General features: G+C 40.1%; 1 protein-coding gene across 2 annotated transcripts in view; it reads right to left on the reverse strand.

Annotated features, from left to right (window-relative positions):
• Positions 1 to 7,556: 7,556 nt before the first annotated feature.
• LOC139753463 (ras-related protein Rab-9A-like) overlaps positions 7,557 to 25,229 on the reverse strand; it is a 31,146-nt gene continuing 13,473 nt past the window's right edge. The window contains exons 3-7 of one of the 2 annotated variants that reach the window (XM_071670011.1): positions 20,211 to 20,360; positions 18,046 to 18,237; positions 16,853 to 17,011; positions 13,466 to 13,550; positions 7,557 to 10,674 (exon numbers count right to left, since the gene is read on the reverse strand). In XM_071670011.1, coding sequence (XP_071526112.1) covers positions 13,473 to 13,550; positions 16,853 to 17,011; positions 18,046 to 18,237; positions 20,211 to 20,360 — 579 coding nt within the window. In that variant the 3' untranslated portion in view covers positions 7,557 to 10,674; positions 13,466 to 13,472. Of the gene's footprint in view, positions 10,675 to 11,831; positions 13,088 to 13,465; positions 13,551 to 16,852; positions 17,012 to 18,045; positions 18,238 to 20,210; positions 20,361 to 25,229 lie in introns of those variants that run through there. The other variant, XM_071670010.1, reaches the window with a different exon arrangement.

Here is a 25,229-nt window from a genome sequence, read left to right on the forward strand (position 1 = left end):
GCAAGGAAACAGACGAAAGAAATGGCCCAACCCACCCCCATACACATGTATATACATACGTCCACACACGCAAATATACATACCTACACAGCTTTCCATGGTTTACCCCAGACGCTTCACATGCCCTGATTCAATCCACTGACAGCACGTCAACCCCGGTATACCACATCGATCCAATTCACTCTATTCCTTGCCCTCCTTTCACCCTCCTGCATGTTCAGGCCCCGATCACACAAAATCTTTTTCACTCCATCTTTCCACCTCCAATTTGGTCTCCCACTTCTCCTCGTTCCCTCCACCTCCGACACATATATCCTCTTGGTCAATCTTTCCTCACTCATTCTCTCCATGTGCCCAAACCATTTCAAAACACCCTCTTCTGCTCTCTCAACCACCACGCTCTTTTTATTTCCACACATCTCTCTTACCCTTACGTTACTTACTCGATCAAACCACCTCACACCACACATTGTCCTCAAACATCTCATTTCCAGCACATCCACCCTCCTGCACACAACTCTATCCATAGCCCATGCCTCGCAACCATACAACATTGTTGGAACCACTATTCCTTCAAACATACCCATTTTTGCTTTCCGAGATAATGTTCTCGACTTCCACACATTCTTCAAGGCTCCCAGGATTTTCGCCCCCTCCCCCACCCTATGATCCACTTCCGCTTCCATGGTTCCATCCGCTGCCAGATCCACTCCCAGATATCTAAAACACTTTACTTCCTCCAGTTTTTCTCCATTCAAACTTACCTCCCAATTGACTTGACCCTCAACCCTACTGTACCTAATTACCTTGCTCTTATTCACATTTACTCTTAACTTTCTTCTTTCACACACTTTACCAAACTCAGTCACCAGCTTCTGCAGTTTCTCACATGAATCAGCCACCAGCGCTGTATCATCAGCGAACAACAACTGACTCACTTCCCAAGCTCTCTCATCCCCAACAGACTTCATACTTGCCCCTCTTTCCAAAACTCTTGCATTCACCTCCCTAACAACCCCATCCATAAACAAATTAAACAACCATGGAGACATCACATATATATATTTTTTTTTCATACTATTCGCCATTTCACGCATAAGCGAGGTAGCGCTGAGAACAGAGGACTGGGCCTTTGAGGGAATATCCTCACCTGGCCCCCTTCTCTGTTCCTATTATTATTATTATTATTATTATTATTATAATACTTTTTCACTGTCTCCCACAAGTATGGATATGTACATGTGTGTATATGTGTATGTATATGTATAAGTTGAAATGTATATGTACGAATATGTGCGCGTGTGGACGTGAACGAATGTGGACTTTGTTGTCCTTTTCTAGTGCTACCCCGCACATGCGCAGGGGTAGGGGAGTGCCATTTCATGTGTGGTGGGGTGGCCACACATGGATGAAGGCAGCAAGTATGAATATGTGCATGTGTATATATGAATATGTCTGTGTATGTATATGTTGAAATGTATAGGTATGTATATGTGCATGTGTGGGTGTTTATGTATATACCTGTGTAATTGGGTGGGTTGGGCCATTCTTTCATCTGTTTCCTTGCACTACCTCGCTAATGCGTGGGTATTGATTGAGAAGGTGAAGGCATGTACAGAGCATCAGATTGGGGAAGAGCAGCGTGGTTCCAGAAGTGGAGGAGGATGTGTGGATCACGTGTTTGCTTTGAAGAATGTTTGCGAGAAATACTTAGAAAAGCAAATGGATTTGTATGTAGCATTTATGGATCTGGAGAAGGCATATGATAGAGTTGATAGAGATGCTCTGTGGAAGGTATTAAGAATATATGGTGTGGGAGGCAAGTTGTTAGAAGCAGTGAAAAGTTTTTATCGAGGATGTAAGGCATGTGCACGTGTAGGAAGAGAGAAAAGTGACTGGTTCTCAGTCAATGTTGGTTTGTGGCAGGAGTGTGTGATGTCTCCATGGTTGTTTAATTTGTTTATGGATGGGATTGTTAGTGAGGTGAATGCAAGAGTTTTGGAAAGAGGGGCAAGTATGCAGTCTGTTGTGGATGAGAGAGCTTGGGAAGTGAGTCAGTTGTTGTTCTCTGATGATACAGCGCTGGTGGCTGATTCGGGTGAAAAACTGCAGAAGCTGGTGATTGAGTCTGGTAAAGAGTGTGAAAGATGAAAGCTGAGAGAAAATGTGAATGAGCAAGATTATTAGGTACAGTAGGGTTGAGGGACAAGTCAATTGGGAGGTAAGTTTTAATGGAGAAAAATTGGAGGAAGTGAAGTGTTTTAGATATCTGGGAGTGGATTTGGCAGCGGATGGAACCATGGAAGTGGAAGTGAATCATAGGGGAGGGGAGGGGGCAAAAGTTCTGGGAGCATTGAAGAATGTGTGGAAGTCTAAAACGTTATCTTGGAAAGCAAAAATGGGTATGGTTGAAGGAATAGTGGTTCCAACAATGATATATGGTTGCGAGGTGTGGGCTATAGATAGAATTGTGTGGAGGAGGGTGGATGTGCTGGAAATGAGATGTTTGAGGACAATAGGTGGTGTGAGGTGGTTTGATCCAGTAAGTAATGAAAGGGTAAGAGAGATGTGTGGTAATAAAAAGAGTGTGGTTGAGAAAGCAGAAGAGGGTGTTTTGAAATGGTTTGGTCACATGGAGAGAATGAGTGAGGAAAGATTGATAAAGAGGTTATGTGTCAGAGGTGGAGGGAACAAGGAGAAGTGGGAGACCAAATTAGAGGTGGAAAGATGGAGTGAAAAAGATTTTGAGTGATCGGGGCCTGAACATGCAGGAGGGTGAAAGGCGTGCAAGGAATAGAGTGAATTGGAACGATGTGGTATACCAGGGTCGACGTGCTGTCAATGGATTGAACCTGGGCATGTGAAGCATCTGGAGTAAACCATGGAAAGTTTTGTGGGGCCTGGATGTGGAAAGGGAGCCGTTGTTTCGGTGCATTATACATGAGAGCTAGAGACTGAGTGTGAACGAATGTGGCCTTTGTTGTCTTTTCCTAGCGCTACCTCACGCACATGTGGGGGGAGGGGGTTGTTATTTCATGTGTGGCGGGGTGGCGACAGGAATAAATAAGGGATGACAGTATGAATTATGTACATGTGTATATATGTAAATGTAAATGTCTGTGTGTGTATATATATGTATACGTTGAGGTGTATAGGTATGTATATGTGCGTGTGTGGACGTGTATGTATATACATGTGTCTGTGGGTGGGTTGGGCCATTCTTTCGTCTGTTTCCTTGCGCTACCTCGCAAACGCGGGAGACAGCGACAAAGTATAAAAAAAAAAAAAAAAAAAAAAAAAATCATATATATATGAAAATTTGTCACAAACTAGAGAACACTTGTCAAAACCAATGACTATTTGTAAAACACAGTTGATCTTTAATGCACATTAAAGGAGCAAGCTAGCAATCAGGTGAGTAATTCAGTAAGCTCAGATCAACTTCAAGAAATTCAAGGAAAATACAAAGGACAAATAAATGCTACCTTAATAACCAATTTTCCCATACAGTACCTGTGTTTCCTAAGCACTTTGGTATCTTACTGGTCCTAGCTCTTTTGGCAAAATGATCATGCCTATTTCTTGCTATTATGTACAATTAACATGTATCTCTGCATATAAGTTGGATACTGTGTTATCATATAAATACACATATATGGATTTAGCTAATGGATGGTAAACAAAGTTAACACAACTGTTAACATCTCTACTAAATACAGGGTACTTATTTCAATGGACAGACATTTCATTAAAAGCACAACTCTGCTTAAAAAAGAACTCTGAATACTATAATAGCACTGACATATCATTTGCACACCGAAATATGACAAACCAATACACAGTGCCCAATAATGTATCAATAATGACTTAATTACATGGCCTTTAACCCATTCACTGCAGCGAGTGTGTATACATCATTATATTCTATTTTTGTTCACTGAAGCTGGTGAGCATGTGATCATAATTCTTGAACTGGCCACCTCTGCCTTGAGGGGAAACATATAGCAATTATGCTTTTAGTGATGATTCCATACACTTGTCAGTCTGCAAAAATGTCAAGGAGACCCATACGAGATCTTTATCTTTCATTAAGTACTGGAATAATTTCTGCATCTGTAAAATCTTACAAGATGATTTGATATTAGTGGTGAAAACCCACTGCAATAACATTTATTTGTGAAAAGACATCCAAATATACAACACATCTCTATGTGCGCCTGATGGTACACCTATCATACCTCATGTGCCTGGCAGCAAAGCACCATAACTTAAAGGGCACATTGCACATAAGAAATCATTCAGGTTATGTCATATATCATTTTATTTAAAATTGTTCAAGTTAAGCCAAATAATAACTTGTTGAAATTTTTTAATGGGATTATTTGAAAATCTCCAGCACAAACACCACTGTATGATGGATTTTATGACTGCTGCAGTGAAAGGATTAACATCTACTGCCTTTCATACACCTGGAAACTGCTTTCGGATGGAGACACCATTAATATTTGCAGCTAACAAGCATTGCAAGTGATTCAAATTGAAGATAATTATAAGTAATTCAAATTGAAGATAATTATAAGTAAGGCTTGCATATAAATATGCTTAATTATGATAAACCAATACATATTATCCAATAATAAACCAATAATAACTTTTGGTGACATGGTAATTACTATCTCTGAAATACTACAAAGAAGAATACTCAGATCCTCTACTAGCTTTTATACAGCAGGTAACCATTTTAAGATGGAGTGCCACACTATTCTCTGTAGTGAACATACATATATGAAGATAATGATCAGCACTGTCTACAAGCTAGAGAAAGAATGACCCAATTTCTACTTCTTTTCATACATAGTCAGGCCAAAGTAATTTGAGACCAGATAATCCATCTGTTTGTTGGTCTGGCTCAACATTCCAAAAAAAAATCATTGCAACTAATATACTTAACTGCCAAATAACTTAAAAATTCTAAAAAAAAATTACCAATGCAATTCCTGCATTTTTAATACCAAATAAATCAAACTGTCAAAGACTGTATGCTTGCACTCATCAAGTACAAGTCAGACATTGCCCCAGACTAATCATAAATATATTTGGAAATCATGAAAAAATTTCATTTGCATGATATGAATAACATTATGTATATATATATATATATATATATATATATATATATATATATATATATATATATATATATTTTTTTTTTTTTTTTTTTTTTTTTATACTTTGTCGCTGTCTCCCGCGTTTGCGAGGTAGCGCAAGGAAACAGACGAAAGAAATGGCCCAACCCCCCCCCATACACATGTACATACACACGTCCACACACGCAAATATACATACCTACACAGCTTTCCATGGTTTACCCCAGACGCCTCACATGCCTTGATTCAATCCACTGACAGCACGTCAACCCCTGTATACCACATCGCTCCAATTCACTCTATTCCTTGCCCTCCTTTCACCCTCCTGCATGTTCAGGCCCCGATCACACAAAATCCTTTTCACTCCATCTTTCCACCTCCAATTTGGTCTCCCTCTTCTCCTCGTTCCCTCCACCTCCGACACATATATCCTCTTGGTCAATCTTTCCTCACTCATTCTCTCCATGTGCCCAAACCATTTCAAAACACCCTCTTCTCTCTCAACCACGCTCTTTTTATTTCCACACATCTCTCTTACCCTTACATTACTTACTCGATCAAACCACCTCACACCACACATTGTTCTCAAACATCTCATTTCCAGCACATCCACCCTCCTGCGCACAACTCTATCCATAGCCCACGCTTCGCAACCATACAACATTGTCAGAACCATTATTCCTTCAAACATACCCATTTTTGCTTTCCGAGATAATGTTCTCGACTTCCACACATTCTTCAAGGCTCCCAGGATTTTCGCCCCCTCCCCCACCCTATGATTCACTTCCGCTTCCATGGTTCCATCCGCTGCCAGATCCACTCCCAGATATCTAAAACACTTTACTTCCTCCAGTTTTTCTCCATTCAAACTTACCTCCCAATTGACTTGACCCTCAACCCTACTGTACCTAATAACCTTGCTCTTATTCACATTTACTCTTAACTTTCTTCTTTCACACACTTTACCAAACTCAGTCACCAGCTTCTGCAGTTTCTCACATGAATCAGCCACCAGCGCTGTATCATCAGCGAACAATAACTGACTCACTTCCCAAGCTCTCTCATCCACAACAGACTTCATACTTGCCCCTCTTTCCAAAACTCTTGCATTCATCTCCCTAACAACTCCATCCATAAACAAATTAAACAACCATGGAGACATCACACACCCCTGCCGCAAACCTACATTCACTGAGAACCAATCACTTTCCTCTCTTCCTACACGTACACATGCCTTACATCCTCGATAAAAACTTTTCACTGCTTCTAACAACTTGCCTCCCACACCATATATTCTTAATACCTTCCACAGAGCATCTCTATCAACTCTATCATATGCCTTCTCCAGATCCATAAATGCTACATATAAATCCATTTGCTTTTCTAAGTATTTCTCACATACATTCTTCAAAGCAAACACCTGGTCCACACATCCTCTACCACTTCTGAAACCACACACACACACACACACACATTATATATATATATATATATATATATATATATATATATATAGCGACAAAGTATAAAAAAAAAAAAAAAAAAAAAAAAAAAAAAAAATATATATATATATATATATATATATATATATATATATATATATATATGTGGATCTGGCAGCGGATGGAACCATGGAAGCGGAAGTGGATCATAGGGTGGGGGAGGGAGCGAAAATCCTGGGAGCCTTGAAGAATGTGTGGAAGTCGAGAACATTATCTCGGAAAGCAAAAATGGGTATGTTTGAAGGAATAGTGGTTCCAACAATGTTGTATGGTTGCGAGGCGTGGGCTATGGATAGAGTTGTGCGCAGGAGGATGGATGTGCTGGAAATGAGATGTTTGAGGACAATGTGTGGTGTGAGATGGTTTGATCGAGTAAGTAACGTAAGGGTAAGAGAGATATGTGGAAATAAAAAGAGCGTGGTTGAGAGAGCAGAAGAGGGTGTTTTGAAATGGTTTGGGTACATGGAGAGAATGAGTGAGGAAAGATTGACCAAGAGGATATATGTGTCGGAGGTGGAGGGAACGAGGAGAAGTGGGAGACCATATTGGAGGTGGAAAGATGGAGTGAAAAAGATTTTGTGTGATCGGGGCCTGAACATGCAGGAGGGTGAAAGGAGGGCAAGGAATAGAGTGAATTGGATCGATGTGGTATACCGGGGTTGACGTGCTGTCAGGGGATTGAATCAGGGCATGTGAAGCGTCTGGGGTAAACCATGGAAAGCTGTGTAGGTATGTATATTTGCGTGTGTGGACGTATGTATATACATGTGTATGGGGGTGGGTTGGGCCATTTCTTTCGTCTGTTTCCTTGCGCTACCTCGCAAACGCGGGAGACAGCGACAAAAATATATATATATATATATATATATATATATATATATATATATATATATATATATATATATATATATCTCGGCATGTGATAGAGTTGAGAGAGATGCTCTGTGGAAGGTTTTAAGAATATATGGTGTGGGAGGCAAGTTGTTAGAAGCAGTGAAAAGTTTTTATCGAGGATGTAAGGCATGTGTACGTGTAGGAAGAGAGGAAAGTGATTGGTTCTCAGTGAATGTAGGTTTGCGGCAGAGGTGTGTGATGTCTCCATGGTTGTTTAATTTGTTTATGGATGGGGTTGTTAGGGAGGTGAATGCAAGAGTTTTGGAAAGAGGGGCAAGTATGCAGTCTGTTGTGGATGAAAGAGCTTGGAAAGTGAGTCAGTTGTTGTTTGCTGATGATACAGCGCTGGTGGCTGATTCATGTAAGAAACTGCAGAAGCTGGTGACTGAGTTTGGTAAAGTGTGTGAAAGAAGAAAGTTAAGAGTAAATGTGAATAAGAGCAAGGTTATTAGGTACAGTAGGGTTGAGGGTCAAGTCGATTGGGAGGTAAGTTTGAATGGAGAAAAGCTGGAGGAAGTGAAGTGTTTTAGATATCTGGGAGTGGATCTGGCAGCGGATGGAACCATGGAAGCGAAAGTGAATCATAGGGTGGGGGAGGGGGCAAAAATTCTGTTAGCGTTGAAGAATGTTTGGAAGTCAAGAACATTATCTCGGAAAGCAAAAATGGGTATGTTTGAAGGAATAGTGGTTCCAACAATGTTGTATGGTTGTGAGGCGTGGGCTATGGATAGAGTTGTGCGCAGGAGGGTGGATGTGCTGGAAATGAGATGTTTGAGGACAATATGTGGTGTGAGGTGGTTTGATCGAGTAAGTAATGTAAGGGTGAGAGAGATGTGTGGAAATAAAAAGAGTGTGGTTGAGAGAGCAGAAGAGGGTGTTTTGAAATGGTTTGGTCACATGGAGAGAATGAGTGGGGAAAGATTGACCAAGAGGATATATGTGTCAGAGGTGGAGGGAACAAGGAGGAGTGGGAGACCAAATTGGAGGTGGAAAGATGGAGTGAAAAAGATTTTTGAGTGATCGGGGCCTGAACATGCAGGAGGGTGAAAGGCGTGCAAGGAATAGAGTGAATTGGAACGATGTGGTATACCGGGGTCGACGTGCTGTCAATGGATTGAACCAGGGCATGTGAAGCGTCTGGGGTAAACCATGCAAAGTGTGTGGGGCCTGGATGTGGAAAGGGAGCTGTGGTTTCGGTGCATGATTACATGACAGCTAGAGACTGAGTGTGAACGCATGGGGCCTTTGGTGTTTTTCCTAGCGCTACCTCGCACACATGAGGGGGGAGGGGGTTGTTATTCCATGTGTGGCGAGGTGGCGATGGGAACAAATAAAGGCAGACAGTATGAATTATGTACATGTGTATATATGTATATGTCTGTGTGTGTATATATATGTGTACATTGAGATGTATATGTACGTATATTGTGCGCGTGTGGACATGTATGTATATACATGTGTATATGGGCGGGTTGGGCCATACTTTCGTCTGTTTCCTTGCGCTACTCGCTAACGCGGGAGACAGCGATAAAGCAAAGTAAAAAAAATAATATATATATACAGGTTTTATCAGATTCCAGCTGTTCAATGTTAAACCAGAAGTGAAAAGTCACCTTTGGCAAGACTGTATTACTAGTACAGTTTCTTTAAAGAACTTCTAACTCACACAGAAGTCTACATTTCCCTGCCACTGGAGGTAGTGCAGCCTTTAGAAAAGTCCTGCGTTACACCAGGACATTCTTACAGGGGATGGGTTAGAAAGAATACTGCCCATGTATTTCCAGCATGTTGTAGGAGACTAAAAGGTGCGGGATGAAAGGCTGGAAATCCTCCCCTTCTGTCTTACTTTCCAAAAGAAGGAACAGCAAAGTGGGCCAAGAGAGGATTCTTCCCTCTAAGGCTGTCATCTGCTCTTGACACTACCTCACTAATGCGAGAAGAGGAGAATATGTATAAAAAATTAAGTTGGAGGAGGGGGCAAAGGTTCAGGGAGCAATGAAGAATGTATGGAAAGAGAATGACATCTGGGAGGGAAAAATTGTTATGTTTGAAGGAACAGTAGTCCCAAGAATATTATATGGCTGCAAGGAATGGGCTATAGATAGGGTTGTATGGAGGAGGGTGGATGTGTTGAAAATGAAATGTTTGAGGACAATATGTGGCGTGAGGTGGTTTCACTGGGTAAGTAATGAAAGGGCGAGAGAGATGTACAGTAATAAAAAGAGTGTGGCTGAGAGAGCAGAAGAGGGCATGTTGAAATGGTTTGGACATATGGAGAGATTGAATGAAGAAAGGTCAACAAAAAGGATGTTCAAGTCAGAAGTGGAGGGAACAAGGAGAATGGGAAGACCACATTGGAGATGGAAGGATGGAGTTTAAAATATTTTGAGCAACTGGGGCTTGAATATGCAGGAGGGTAAAAGGTGTGCACAGAATAGAGTGAATTGGAATGACATAGTTTACTGGGGTTAATAGGCTGTCACTGGACTGAACCAGGGCACGTGAAATATCTGGAGTAAGCCACAGAAAGGCCTGTGGGATCCGGGTATGGACAGGGAGCTATGGTTTTGGTGCATTACACATGACAGCTCGTGTATGGATGTGAGATGATGTGGCCTTTCTTCGTCTGTTTCCTAGTGCAATATTGTTGATGCACAGGGTCAGCGATCAGGTGTGGGAGAGAAGAAGAGAATGTATGTCTTATAATTCTTTTCTCTCCTTTCATATATTTATGCTGGGAAATGGCGATCAAGTGTATGGATGTACATAGGAAGCTGTGGTTTTGGTGCATTACACATGACAGCTAGAGAATGAGTGTGAACGAAAGTGGCTTTTTTGTCTGTTTTCCTGGTAATACCTTGCTGAAGCAGTGGGTAGTGATGCTGTTTCCTGTGGGGTGGGGTAGTGCCAGGAATGGACATACATAAATACATTTACAATTACCTCGGACCAATTTCTATAAGAGTCCTCTTTACCCAGGATCTTTTTAAAGGTTTCTGCAGCCCAAGGCTGTGCTACTTCCTGTAGGAGTGAAATGTATACCCCTTTGGAGAGAGATGTTTTTGATGGAACTCTATGTACTCCCAGAGATAGAGCTTCGCCAAAGGTGACTTTCCACTCGCAGTGTAACCCTGTGCAGGCAGAGTCAGGTAATATAAATAAATAAACATTATATATATATATATATATATATATATATATATATATATATATATATATATATATGATACCCTCCAACAGCCCGGATCCGAACCCATTATGTTTTGTGTAGCAGTCGAGATCGCTAACAGCTAGGCTATGATAGTCCTTGATAGGAAAATAACTATTTGATTACAAGTAATCAAATGCCCTTTGTCTCACATCCATGAGCAACGGGGTCTACACTGGTCAAATCCTGTCAGGCTCATTACCAGCAGCTAGCACTTTACAGAAACCTTAAGGTACAAACTTGTTGGTATATGGACATGTTTGTACGGTAGATCCTGTTGCTCATGATGTGAGCTGAAGGGTATTCGACTGCTTGTGATCAAATAGTTATTTCCCTTTAAGGGATGATCACAGCCTAGCCATTATGATCCCAACTACCATGCAAGAGGTCCTGGGTTCAAATCCTGGCTGCTGGAGGGTATTACGTGTTCTATGAAAGTAAGCATTCATGTGCACTATATTAATTTATATATATATATGTATACATATATATGTATATATATATATATATTTTTTTTTTTGCTTTGTCGCTGTTTCCCGCGTTTGCGAGGTAGCGCAAGGAAACAGACGAAAGAAATGGCCCAACTCACCCCCATACACATGTATATACATACACGTCCACACACGCAAATATACATACCTACACAGCTTTCCATGGTTTACCCCAGACGCTTCACATGCCCTGATTCAATCCACTGACAGCACGTCAACCCCGGTATACCACATCGATCCAATTCACTCTATTCCTTGCCCTCCTTTCACCCTCCTGCATGTTCAGGCCCCGATCACACAAAATCTTTTTCACTCCATCTTTCCACCTCCAATTTGGTCTCCCACTTCTCCTCGTTCCCTCCACCTCCGACACATATATCCTCTTGGTCAATCTTTCCTCACTCATTCTCTCCATGTGCCCAAACCATTTCATATATATATATATATAACAGTCCTCTGTTCTTAACGCTACCTCGCTAATGCGGGAAATGGCGAATAGTATGAAAAAAAAAAAAAAAAAAATATATATATATATATATATATATATATATATATATATATATATATATATATATATATATATATATATATAAATAATGTTTTCTTCATGAAAAAAGTTATAAAAATTATGCTCTTATTACTACACAAAATATACCTACACTTTCATCCTAATCTAACACCAAAATTATTTTTTGGGAACTTGATTCAGTTGGAAAAATAAAGGATATGCAAATTAAAATACAAAAGATACATCCAGTCAGTGGAATATCAAGTGTCACTGGGCACTGCCTGCATGTGTTTTAAATTGCAAGTGGAAAAAACCTTTAGTGAGGCTGTATCACTGGAAATAAAGTCTCATCAAAAAACTTTTCACTCCAAAGGAGTCCATATGTCCCTGCTACTGGAAGCAATGCAGCCTTGAAATGTTGGAGCCTTTACAAAGAGGTCCTGGGTAACACCACAACTCTTTCATCAAAGAGGTTCTGCGGTGATTATAAATAAATAAATAAGTAGAATCTTAAAGGTACTTAACCTATTATGATATTATCATCATTATTATCATACAACCCCAGGACCTCTCTTATGGGGTTCCTGCAGGTTCAATGCTGCACTACCATCACTAGTATGGAAATGATGGACCTCACTGGAGTAAGAAGTTCTATATCAAAACAGTACTCATCAACTGGCAACAATAAAACCTCACCAAAGGAGACTTTTCATTTATGGTGTAACCTCATGCAGGCAGAGTACAGCAACATCATCATCATGGTGTTATTATTATCATTTATTACCTTAGAACCCCCTTTGGAAAGGGTTCTGGTATTCCCTCTGGACCCTTTACTAAGGGATTCAGTAGTTCCAAGATTGTGCCCCACTCAGTAACAGATACGATGGACTCCCCTGAGGTGACTGATGTGACTGTATTCTGTTTCATCAACTGACTATGATGGAGCCTAAGCAAAGGTGGCTCTTCACTCAAAATGTAACCTTAAGCAGACAGAGTCTGGTAAGACCTCTATTAGAGCATATGATTACATAAAAGAAGACATATTTAAAGCTTGACATAACCATGTTTTTCATGCATTTAAAACATCATATGACATGAATAACATTCATACATTAGAAATTGGGTTTCTTACAGCCAACTATAAGGACTTTTCATATATCACTTGCAATCACATAATTCGACATTTTCATAACTATTGATTACTTGTAAATGATTCAGTAAAAGTCTCCATACATACGCCCATAAATTTACATTCAGATATCATACTCCTTACGACTCTACCTACAGAATAACACCTGATTTCTTGAGCATCCATCCAAGCCATATCGTAATCTCACCTGCAAAAATCAATAAAATCAATAAATGCATTTAACAATTAATCAATGTACATATACATTAATTATCCCTGGTGATGGAGACAGAGAATACCACCCACATACCCCCCAACATATTGTAAAAGGTGACTAAGATAGGGAGGAGCCAGAGGCTGGAAATCCTCCCCTCCTATATTACTTTCCAAAACAATGAACTGAGGAAAGAACCAAATAAGGATCTGTTTTCCTCTAGGGTTCAATGATCTGTTCTGCACAGTCATACCATCAAAAACAGACTAAAGTATCAGGAGGTGACTCTGCACAGTCATACCATCAAACACACTACAGTATCACAATGCACACCAAGAGCAATGCATTTAATTCCCCACATAAAAAACATACCTTACATCTATGAGGAACATGCACAAAGTCGATGATGTGACCCCTCACTGTCCAGCTGCACTGTATCTGGGAGAGGCATTCTCTCCTGAAAATGAATGAGAGATAGAGTTCACAAATGTATCATTTACCTAAATGAAGCTCAACAAATAAATTTAATTCTCACACTATCACTCAGAATTACAATAATCCTTCAGGCTTATGAAGTGCCACTTCACAGCAGCAGAGACACATTCAAAGTTTGCAACAGTAATTTTGCTCATCATTAATTCTTACACTTATCTATGCACGTGGCGAATCAACAACCCAATTCACCTATATACTGATGACTCACTTATTCTGTACTCTCATTTCTTATAAATTTTCTGCAATTTCCCTTGTTCTTTCTACAAATATTTTCATCTTAACTATATATCTGGATTTGGAAAGGACCTCACAGTGGGATACATTTAAACTAGTTAAATTTAAAACTTCTTAAGACCAAATTCTCCTTGTATGTTTCTAACACTTCTTATGAGCTTCCTAACTCCTCTGATCAGTTCTAAGGTTCCACAAGTGAATGTAATACACACTTGGTACCAACTTAACACTTGGTCAATCTTAGAAACCACACACTGCACAATTTATGAAGTCTGCCTCTTAAAAAAACTGGGATTCTTGTTAAGAGTTTGTTAGTTTCTCCAGTAACGAAAAATGAAGGACTTATCACCTGCATCAGTGTTACCTCCACCTACTTCTTCAACAGAACCTAAATACATGGGCAATATCTTAATATGAAGTTTACCCTTTTTTCACTTACAGTTGGCCTTGGTAACAAAAATAGCTTTAAGCCTTCAATAATGCATTAATGTTAGTCGTAGAAAAATGTTACATTATACATTTTCATTCAAATGAAGCAAAGGCCAGCTCATTAAGAGACCTGGAAATGGAACATTAAGGACCACTGTGAAGTTCTCAAATTTGAATATCACAGAATACTTGGTATCCAACAGTAACCTTGTATAATGCACATGCAGGAAGGCTGCATTTAGTCTATGGCAAAAAATAACAAACAAATATTTCTCTCATTACAATATTAAGCACTTTCATATTGTAATCATGAAAGGCCTGAGGTATAAGAGCTAAGATCTTCGATACTACCACAACATGATCATCCTGGGAAAAAAACATATACTGACAACAATGGCCACAGCAAGACCACTGAATGTGAATGTGTTTCAAAAATACTAAGCATATGACAGTAACCCTTTAATATTGGAAGTCTGTTCCTTTATCTTCACTTACTCAAGGATAGGTTCAATGTTAAAGGCAGGCACTCTGACCTAATCAAAATTGCTGAAGACTGATTTAAAGACGGATCTTCACGAAATCCAGCTGCTTTACTGGAAAGTTGCTTCTCGTCTTTCAACAATTTCTTAGTAAACTGTTAACAATCTGAGTGAACAAACGCACAGGAAGGTTAGAACAAACATTAATTTGTTCATCTTTAAGCTGGACTTCATGTAAACTGCAAAGCACCTACACTTGTTTCCTTTCAATAACTGTGCTAGAGATCTCTGTTATGATGCAATTCCTGACAAGACTATTCTAGACCCAGCTTGGATGAACAGCCTACAGCTGAGATGCTGCCCCTGTATTACTGAGTTTGCAAAACACAGTCAACCTTTATTTACATAGCTGGTGAAAAGTTGAGTAATTGGTCTGGCTGTTTACAATAACTGTCTGGAGACACTTGATATTTTGGGGATCACCTTTTAATTTGTATTCCACAACAATGTTTGGTTGAGATGTCAGAGTTGCAATAAGCTTACTATTTTCTTGCCTAATGTCATAACTCCTAAGTATTATTGGTCTCGTTGGTAGACCTGATCATAACTACTTCGGAGAAAATAAGAATTTATTTTCTCTCATATTAATTCACCATTTCCTGTGTCACATATAAAGTACTTCATAAATGTTCAAAATAAATGCTTCCATCAATTGCACTTATCACCAATTCTGATAAGCATATAAGAGGGACAAAAAGCTAAGTTCGCTGATGATACAGCGCTGGTGGCTGATTCATGTGAGAAACTGCAGAAGCTGGTGACTGAGTTTGGAAAAGTGTGTGGAAGAAGAAAGTTAAGAGTAAATGTGAATAAGAGCAAGGTTATTAGGTACAGTAGGGTTGAGGGTCAAGTCAATTGGGAGGTGAGTTTGAATGGAGAAAAACTGGAGGAAGTGAAGTGTTTTAGATATCTGGGAGTGGATCTGGCAGCGGATGGAACCATGGAAGCGGAAGTGGATCATAGGGTGGGGGAGGGGGCAAAAATCCTGGGGGCCTTGAAGAATGTGTGGAAGTCGAGAACATTATCTCGGAAAGCAAAAATGGGTATGTTTGAAGGAATAGTGGTTCCAACAATGTTGTATGGTTGCGAGGCGTGGGCTATGGATAGAGTTGTGCGCAGGAGGATGGATGTGCTGGAAATGAGATGTTTGAGGACAATGTGTGGTGTGAGGTGGTTTGATCGAGTGAGTAACGTAAGGGTAAGAGAGATGTGTGGAAATAAAAAGAGCATGGTTGAGAGAGCAGAAGAGGGTGTTTTGAAGTGGTTTGGGCACATGGAGAGGATGAGTGAGGAAAGATTGACCAAGAAGATATATGTGTCGGAGGTGGAGGGAACAAGGAGAAGAGGGAGACCAAATTGGAGGTGGAAAGATGGAGTGAAAAAGATTTTGTGTGATCGGGGCCTGAACATGCAGGAGGGTGAAAGGAGGGCAAGGAATAGAGTGAATTGGAGCGATGTGGTATACCGGGGTTGACGTGCTGTCAGTGGATTGAATCAAGGCATGTGAAGCGTCTGGGGTAAACCATGGAAAGCTGTGTAGGTATGTATATTTGCGTGTGTGGACGTATGTATATACATGTGTATGGGGGGGGGGGGGGTTGGGCCATTTCTTTCGTCTGTTTCCTTGCGCTACCTCGCAAACGCGGGAGACAGTGACAAAGTATAATAAAAAAAAAAATAAAATAAAAAAGCTAAGTCATATGCTCTTTCACAGATTTTCATGTGATCATCACAAACCCTATGCTTAAAACAACCTATAGAATCATTTGGACAGCAAAAGTCATGGTTTTACAATCAGTGAAAAAGTTCTAGGTTCTTTAGATATCATAAACTGTTATGAAACTTGGAAAGTTTTTTCTCTTGAGAAATCAAAAATAAACACCATCATTAATAACAGATAAAAAATTATTTCTTTATAAAGTAATACTTTGAAATACTTTGACTTATAAACAACATTCTTTATATTTTCCACTGTTTACAAAATCCTACTTTTGTACAAAACTCAATGAATCATACATCATGTTGACACATAAAAAATTATAAAGGAGGCATAAACTCTTACCTGCCTTCCCTCAATATTAGCCCATCGTCTTAAACACAGCATGAAAGCAGACTCAACATTTGTCGCTACCTTTGCAGAAGTCTCAATGTAAGGAAGATCCCCATTTTCTTTACACCATGCCTCTGCTTCTTCTGTTGTCACTCTCCTTTCTAGATCAATCTGTTAAAAGGGTTTCCTCTTTAATATCTATTTTTGAAAAGTCAAAAGTGAATATAGGTACATACAAATGGCAGAGAAAGAAGAGATAAGAGACAGAGAGGATGAAATGAGTGAAAAGATAAGAGATAGCACCTAACTACAACTCTAAGTACCATAATTTTGCCAAAAGGCAGGATCAGTGCACAGCCCTTGTTACAAGTTCTCCAGGATGAATAATGCTGTTTTTTCCTGTCACCACACTCAATAAATAACTATCTATTTTAGGTTCATCTGGGACTATGAACTAACTTTAAACATACATCAAGTTTTCTTTTTGAATGTTTCTGCAATTGTTTCATGCTTGTTTCCTATTTCACCTGGTAGTGTTGTGAATAATTTTTCTGGCTTTCTTGCAGGATTCCCATAGTTTTATTTTAAATAATTTTGGCAAGTGGTTCCACATGAAAGGTTGGTCTCTGGCAAGGGATGAGTAATGTGCAATACATGTTTAGTTCATTTATGGGTGGAGTGGTATGGGAGGTAAATGTAAGAGTCTTGGAGAGAGGGGCAACGATGCAGTCTGTAAGGGTGAAGGAGCCTGTGAAGTGAGTCATATGTTGTTTGCTGTTGACATAGCACTGGTGGCAGATTCAAGTGAACCTACAGAAGTTGGTGGCTAAATTTGGGAGTTTGTAAAAAGGGGAGGTTGAGAGTAAATGTGAATAAAAGCAACGTTATTAGGTTTAGGGATAGAGATAATTGAAGCAATATGACATAGAGGAGGTGATATTCTGTCAGTGGACTGAACCATGGTATTTGAAGCAGCTACAGGAAACCATGAAAAAGTATACTTTGGTTGTGGATAGGGTACTGTGGTTTCCGTGCATTTCACATGACAGATAGAGAATGGATGTGAGCAAATGAGGCCTTTCTTCATCTGTTCCTGGTGCTACTTCGCTAATGTGGGAAATGACAAATGAGTATGAAAGGGAAAGACCTCCAAGTAATCATAACATCAGATACCAACAGTCTAAAGCATGAGATGGTCAATCTACCTTATTTCCAACCACAAGGAAGGGGAAATCAGCTTTCACATCAGCATAGTAAACAAACTCCTTGCGCCAAGTCTCTAAATTCTTAAAACTTGAAGGATCATCAACAGCAAACGTCAAAAGACACATATCAGAACCCCTATAAAAGGGTGTTCGCAGGCTCTTGAATCTCTCCTGCCCAGCAGTGTCCCATATCTGCAAACAAGAGACTAAAGTTAAAATATATGGAATACTATAATGCTGGGGCTGGGACATATGAGAGCTATTGCCTACCTCTTCATTGAGAACCTTCTCATTTCCTGTCTAGTGAAACCTAAGAAATAAAATAACACTGGAACATATTCTATTTAAAACAAGCACATACATGCAGCAAATACAAAAACTAGAGGGTATCTCACCCTAATTCATATTGCAAAAGTAATTTAATGCTCAGAATATTCATTATAAGAGAATAAACACAGGTATTGGAAGGAATATGATCCAACAGATAATAACACAATTTTATATTCAGGTTGCACTGCTTCATTTTAACTAATGATATTCCTCATTTCCAGCAAGTATTGAAGTTAATGAATGCAACTATATAAATGAATATGACCATAAAATAAGGCAACATCTAACTTAAAATTGGTAAATAGGGGAAGGAGTACCTCATTCCTTTGCATGTCATATCAGAGATGTTTTAGAGTACTTCCCTATCATAGGAGGTGTTTAGTTTGTTCTCTCAGGTAAGTTGGTTACCCAATGAAAAATCTAAAGCAGGAGCAACAGGATCAGTTACAACCATTTCTTACCTCTAAAAGTCACTAGTGACGATTCCACACCTCCAGTTATCCATTCAAGTAAAAATTGCTATTTTGGAGAGCACTTTTACCCCTCCTAAAAGCATGTACTTTCACAGTTTACCTATTCCTTGCTTAGTTAAGGTATCTTCCTCTCTTATCTTCCTTACACCCAACCAATAAAACCAAAATTCCAGCATCTCACAACACAAATCCCATGCATTTTTTCTTTCTTATGGTTGCACAGATGGTATGAGCAGCTAAATGCCCTAATCATAGCCATCTCAGACACTATACACCGTACCTTACCTCTCTGGCCCAGGAGTACCTTCTATCCTTATGAGGCTCCAGCAGCAATCAGAAAGCTGGCCATGTACAATGGTTAGGACCACAGGTCATAAAGTGTTATGATGATGTGGGTGCATTTCTGTTCTGAGAGTAGAGGGAAAGTGAATAGTAAGCGTTCAGTGTCTTTTTTGTGGTAGCTGCATTGTGGGTTTGAAGGGTCTTGGAATATGTCAAAATGCCTTCATTTCAAGCATGCATATCAGGGCTAGATGGCAAACAAGGTGACACTGCACAATAATTTCTCCCCATACTCAGTCATCCTCTAGCATGCCACTACATTTTTGTGAGTTCTTTTGGAAGGAAACTGAGTGGCTCTTAGCTAGATACAGAGGACCTGGCAGATGATTTTGAATTATCTGACAATGACAATCTGTCTTCAGATCACATGAAGAATGATTTCATAGACAGTGACTCTTCCAGCACTGAAAACTGACAAAGAAAAAGCAAGAGAAGGCATTTCTAGCACAAGTGGAGGCACTGTTGCCAGCACCTTCCCAACCTCAACAACCGTGCTTCTAACTGGTGTGGCTGAGAAATACGCAATCTTTCATGACTATGCTGTCATGAAAACATTATCAATGAATCACACCAATTACAAAAAGAAATGATTTATCATATAAGATAAAACATGATAATAAGCAGCATTAAATTTTTGGTGTAGGTAAAATAAACAAAACAAGCACAGTAGCAACTCACTTGACACTCAGCCTTACTCCCACACCTTTCTGCATATTGTGCTAATATATCTACAGAGTTTTCTACAAACAATCAGAATGAAAGGAGTGGATGAACATAGCTCTGAAATGATGTTTTTCTATTGTCATGTAACTATCTTTGAAATTCCTATGTTACACAGATTTTTCATACAACCCGTAAAACTGTGAATCATAAAGTAAGAAAGGAGTTGAGGGTTTAATAGATGAAATATATCCTAATACTTCTGAGATAAGTGTTTCCATGAAAGACAAAGAAACAGAAATGAATATGGAACCTATCAAAAAGAAATTTCTTCCCAAACTGAGATAACACTTCTCTTACCTGTAATGTGTAAGTTTCCCCTCCCAGTTCAATCTCCTTATTAAGGAATTCAACACCAATAGTGTGGAAGGAATGTTCATCAAATCGGTCAGTGACAAAACGATTCATAAGACAAGACTTCCCTACTCCGCCATCTCCAAGGATCACAACCTGTAAGTACAAAAGAAATATTAAACCTTGAATAAATCAATAGTGTACAACTAGAGTACATTTTCCTGTGAGCCTCAGCTTTCAACTGTTACAACAATATGACTTATATGAAATGCAAGTTAAACATATTTCCAAAGAAAGAAATCCAATTAATATCATGTATAGAGTTCCATAAGAGAGATATTGCTTCTTTCTGGCTTTACCTTGCTGATGCGGGGAAACAGCTTGCATAGTGCCATTCATTGTACAAAGGCAAAGAGGATAAAAGTGAGTGCTCAAATTACAGAGGTATAAGTTTGTTGAGTATTCCTGGTAAATTATATGGGAGGGTATTGATTGAGAGGGTGAAGGCATGTACAGAGCATCAGATTGGGGAAGAGCAGTGTGGTTTCAGAAGTGGTAGAGGATGTGTGGATCAGGTGTTTGCTTTGAAGAATGTATGTGAGAAATACTTAGAAAAGCAAATGGATTTGTATGTAGCATTTATGGATCTGGAGAAGGCATATGATAGAGTTGATAGAGATGCTATGTGGAATGTATTAAGAATATATGGTGTGGGAGGCAAGTTGTTAGAAGCAGTGAAAAGTTTTTATTGAGGATGTAAGGCATGTGTACGTGTAGGAAGAGAGGAAAGTGACTGGTTCTCAGTGAATGATGGTTTTGCGGCAGGGGTGTGTGATGTCGCCATGGACGTTTAATTTGTTCATGGATGGGGTTGTTTGGGAGGTAAATGCAAGAGTTTTGGAAAGAGGGGCAAGTATGCAGTCTGTTGTGGATAAGAGAGCTTGGGAAGTGAGTCAGTTATTGTTCGCTGATGATACAGCACTGGTAGCTGATTTGTGTGAGAAACTGCAGAAGCTCGTGACTAAGTTTGGTAAAGTGTGTGAAAGATGAAAGCTGAGAGTAAATGTGAATAAGAGCAAGGTTATTAGGTACAGTAGGGTTGAGGGACAAGCCAATTGGGAGGTAAGTTTGAATGGAGAAAAACTGGAGGAAGTGAATTGTTTTATATATCTGAGAGTGGATTTGGCAGTGGATGGAACCATGGAAGCAGAAGTAAATCATAAGGTGGGGGAGGGGGTGAAAGTTCTGGGAGCATTGAAGAATGTGTGGAAGTCGAGAACATTATCTTGGAAAGCAAAAATGGGTATGTTCGAAGGAAAAGTGGTTCCGACAATGTTTAATGGTTTAGTGGTTCCAACAATGTTATATGGTTGCGAGGCGTGGGCTATGGATATAGTTGTGTGGAGGAGGGTGGATGTGCTGGAAATGAGATGTTTGAGGACAATATGTGGTGTGAGGTGGTTTGATCGAGAAAGTAATAATAGGGTAAGAGAGATGTGTGGTAATAAAGAGTGTGGTTGAGAGAGCAGAAGAGGGTGTTTTGAAATGGTTTGGTCACATGGAGAGAATGAGTGAGGAAAGATTGACCAAGAGGATATATGTGTCAGAGGTGGAGGGAACGAGGAGAAGTGGGAGACCAAATTGATGGTAGAAAGATGGAGTGAAAAAGATTTTTGAGTGATCGGGGCCTGAACATGCAGGAGGGTGAAAGGCGTGCAAGGAATAAAGTGAATTGGAACGATGTGGTTTACCGGGGTCGACATGCTGTCAATGGACTGAACCAGGGCAATGTGAAGCGTCTGGGGTAAACCATGGAAAGTTCTGTGGGGCCTGGATGTGGAAAGGGAGCAGTGGTTTTGGTGCATTATACACGACAGATAGAGACTGAGTGTGAACGAATGTGGCCTTTGTTGTCTTTTCCTAGCACTACCTTGCACACATGCGGGGGGAAGGAGTTGTTATTTCATGTGTGGCGGGGTGGCGATGGGAATGAATAAAGGCAGACAGTATGAATTATGTACGTGTACATATGTATATGTCTGTGTGAGTATATATATGTATACGTTGAGATGTATAGGCATGTATATTTGCATGTGTGGATGTGTATGTATATACATGTGTATGTGGGTGGGTTGGGCTATTCTTTCGTCTGTTTTTTGCACTACCTCACTAACGTGGGAGACAGCAACAAAGTAAAATAAATAAAAATATATGAATATATATATATATATATATATATATATATATATATATATATATATATATATATATATATATATATATATTATTTATTAATTTATTATACTTTGTCGCTGTCTCCCGCGTTTGCGAGGTAGCGCAAGGAAGCAGACGAAAGAAATGGCCCAACCCCCCCCCCATACACATGTATATACATACGTCCACACACGCAAATATACATACCTACACAGCTTTCCATGGTTTACCCCAGACGCTTCACATGCCTTGATTCAATCCACTGACAGCACGTCAACCCCAGTATACCACATCGCTCCAATTCACTCTATTCCTTGCCCTCCTTTCACCCTCCTGCATGTTCAGGCCCCGATCACACAAAATCTTTTTCACTCCATCTTTCCACCTCCAATTTGGTCTCCCTCTTCTCCTCGTTCCCTCCACCTCCGACACATATATCCTCTTGGTCAATCTTTCCTCACTCATTCTCTCCATGTGCCCAAACCACTTCAAAACACCCTCTTCTGCTCTCTCAACAACACTCTTTTTATTTCCACACGTCTCTCTTACCCTTACGTTACTCACTCGATCAAACCACCTCACACCACACATTGTCCTCAAACATCTCATTTCCAGCACATCCATCCTCCTGCGCACAACTCTATCCATAGCCCACGCCTCGCAACCGTACAACATTGTTGGAACCACTATTCCTTCAAACATACCCATTTTTGCTTCACGAGATAATGTTCTCGACTTCCACACATTCTTCAAGGCCCCCAGAATTTTCGCCCCCTCCCCCACCCTATGATCCACTTCCGCTTCCATGGTTCCATCCGCTGCCAGATCCACTCCCAGATATCTAAAACACTTTACTTCCTCCAGTTTTTCTCCATTCAAACTTACCTCCCAATTGACTTGACCCTCAACCCTACTGTACCTAATAACCTTGCTCTTATTCACATTTACTCTTAACTTTCTTCTTTCACACACTTTACCAAACTCAGTCACCAGCTTCTGCAGTTTCTCACATGAATCAGCCACCAGCGCCGTATCATCAGCGAACAACAACTGACTCACTTCCCAAGCTCTCTCATCCCCAACAGACTTTATACTTGCCCCTCTTTCCAAAACTCTTGCATTTACCTCCCTAACAACCCCATCCATAAACAAGTTAAACAACCATGGAGACATCACACACCCCTGCCACAAACCTACATTCACTGAGAACCAATCACTTTCCTCTCTTCCTACACGTACACATGCCTTACATCCTCGATAAAAACTTATCACTGCTTCTAACAACTTTCCTCCCACACCATATATTCTTAATACCTTCCACAGAGCATCTCTATCAACTCTATCATATGCCTTCTCCAGATCCATAAATGCTACATACAAATCCATTTGCTTTTCTAAGTATTTCTCACATACATTCTTCAAAGCAAACACCTGATCCACACATCCTCTACCACTTCTGAAACCACACTGCTCTTCCCCAATCTGATGCTCTGTACATGCCTTCACCCTCTCAATCAATACCCTCCCATATAATTTACCAGGAATACTCAACAAACTTATACCTCTGTAATTTGAGCACTCACTCTTATCCCCTTTGCCTTTGTACAATGGCACTATGCACGCATTCCGCCAATCCTCAGGCACCTCACCATGAGTCATACATACATTAAATAACCTTACCAACCAGTCAACAATACAGTCACCCCCTTTTTTAATAAATTCCACTGCAATACCATCCAATATATATATATATATATTTTTTTTGTCGCTGTCTCCCGCGTTTGCGAGGTAGCGCAAGGAAACAGACGAAAGAAATGGCCCAACCCACCCCAATACACATGTATATACATACGTCCAACACGCAAATATACATACCTACACAGCTTTCCATGGTTTACCCCAGACGCTTCACATGCCCTGATTCAATCCACTGACAGCACGTCCACCCCCGTATACCACATCGATCCAATTCACTCTATTCCTTGCCCTCCTTTCACCCTCCTGCATGTTCAGGCCCCGATCACACAAAATCTTTTTCACTCCATCTTTCCACCTCCAATTTGGTCTCCCACTTCTCCTCGTTCCCTCCACCTCCGACACATATATCCTCTTGGTCAATCTTTCCTCACTCATTCTCTCCATGTGCCCAAACCATTTCAAAACACCCTCTTCTGCTCTCTCAACCACGCTCTTTTTATTTCCACACATCTCTCTTACCCTTATGTTACTTACTCGATCAAACCACCTCACACCACACATTGTCCTCAAACATCTCATTTCCAGCACATCCATCCTCCTGCGCACAACTCTATCCATAGCCCACGCCTCGCAACTATACAACATTGTTGAAACCACTATTCCTTCAAACATGCCCATTTTTGCTTTCCGAGATAATGTTCTCGACTTCCACACATTCTTCAAGGCTTCCAGAATTTTCGCCCCTTCCCCCACCCTATGATTCACTTCCGCTTCCATGGTTCCATCCGCTGCCAGATCCACTCCCAGATATCTAAAACACTTTACTTCCTCCAGTTTTTCTCCATTCAAACTTACCTCCCAATTGACTTGACCCTCAACCCTACTGTACCTAATAACCTTGCTCTTATTCACATTTACTCTTAACTTTCTTCTTTCACACACTTTACCAAACTCAGTCACCAGCTTCTGCAGTTTCTCACATGAATCAGCCACCAGCGCTGTATCATCAGCGAACAACTGACTCACTTCCCAAGCTCTCTCATCCCTAACAGACTTCATACTTGCCCCTCTTTCCAAAACTCTTGCATTCACCTACCTAACAATCCCATCCAT

The sequence above is a fragment of the Panulirus ornatus genome, chromosome 14 (genome assembly GCF_036320965.1).
Source record: "Panulirus ornatus isolate Po-2019 chromosome 14, ASM3632096v1, whole genome shotgun sequence".
NCBI classification, from domain to species: domain Eukaryota; kingdom Metazoa; phylum Arthropoda; class Malacostraca; order Decapoda; family Palinuridae; genus Panulirus; species Panulirus ornatus.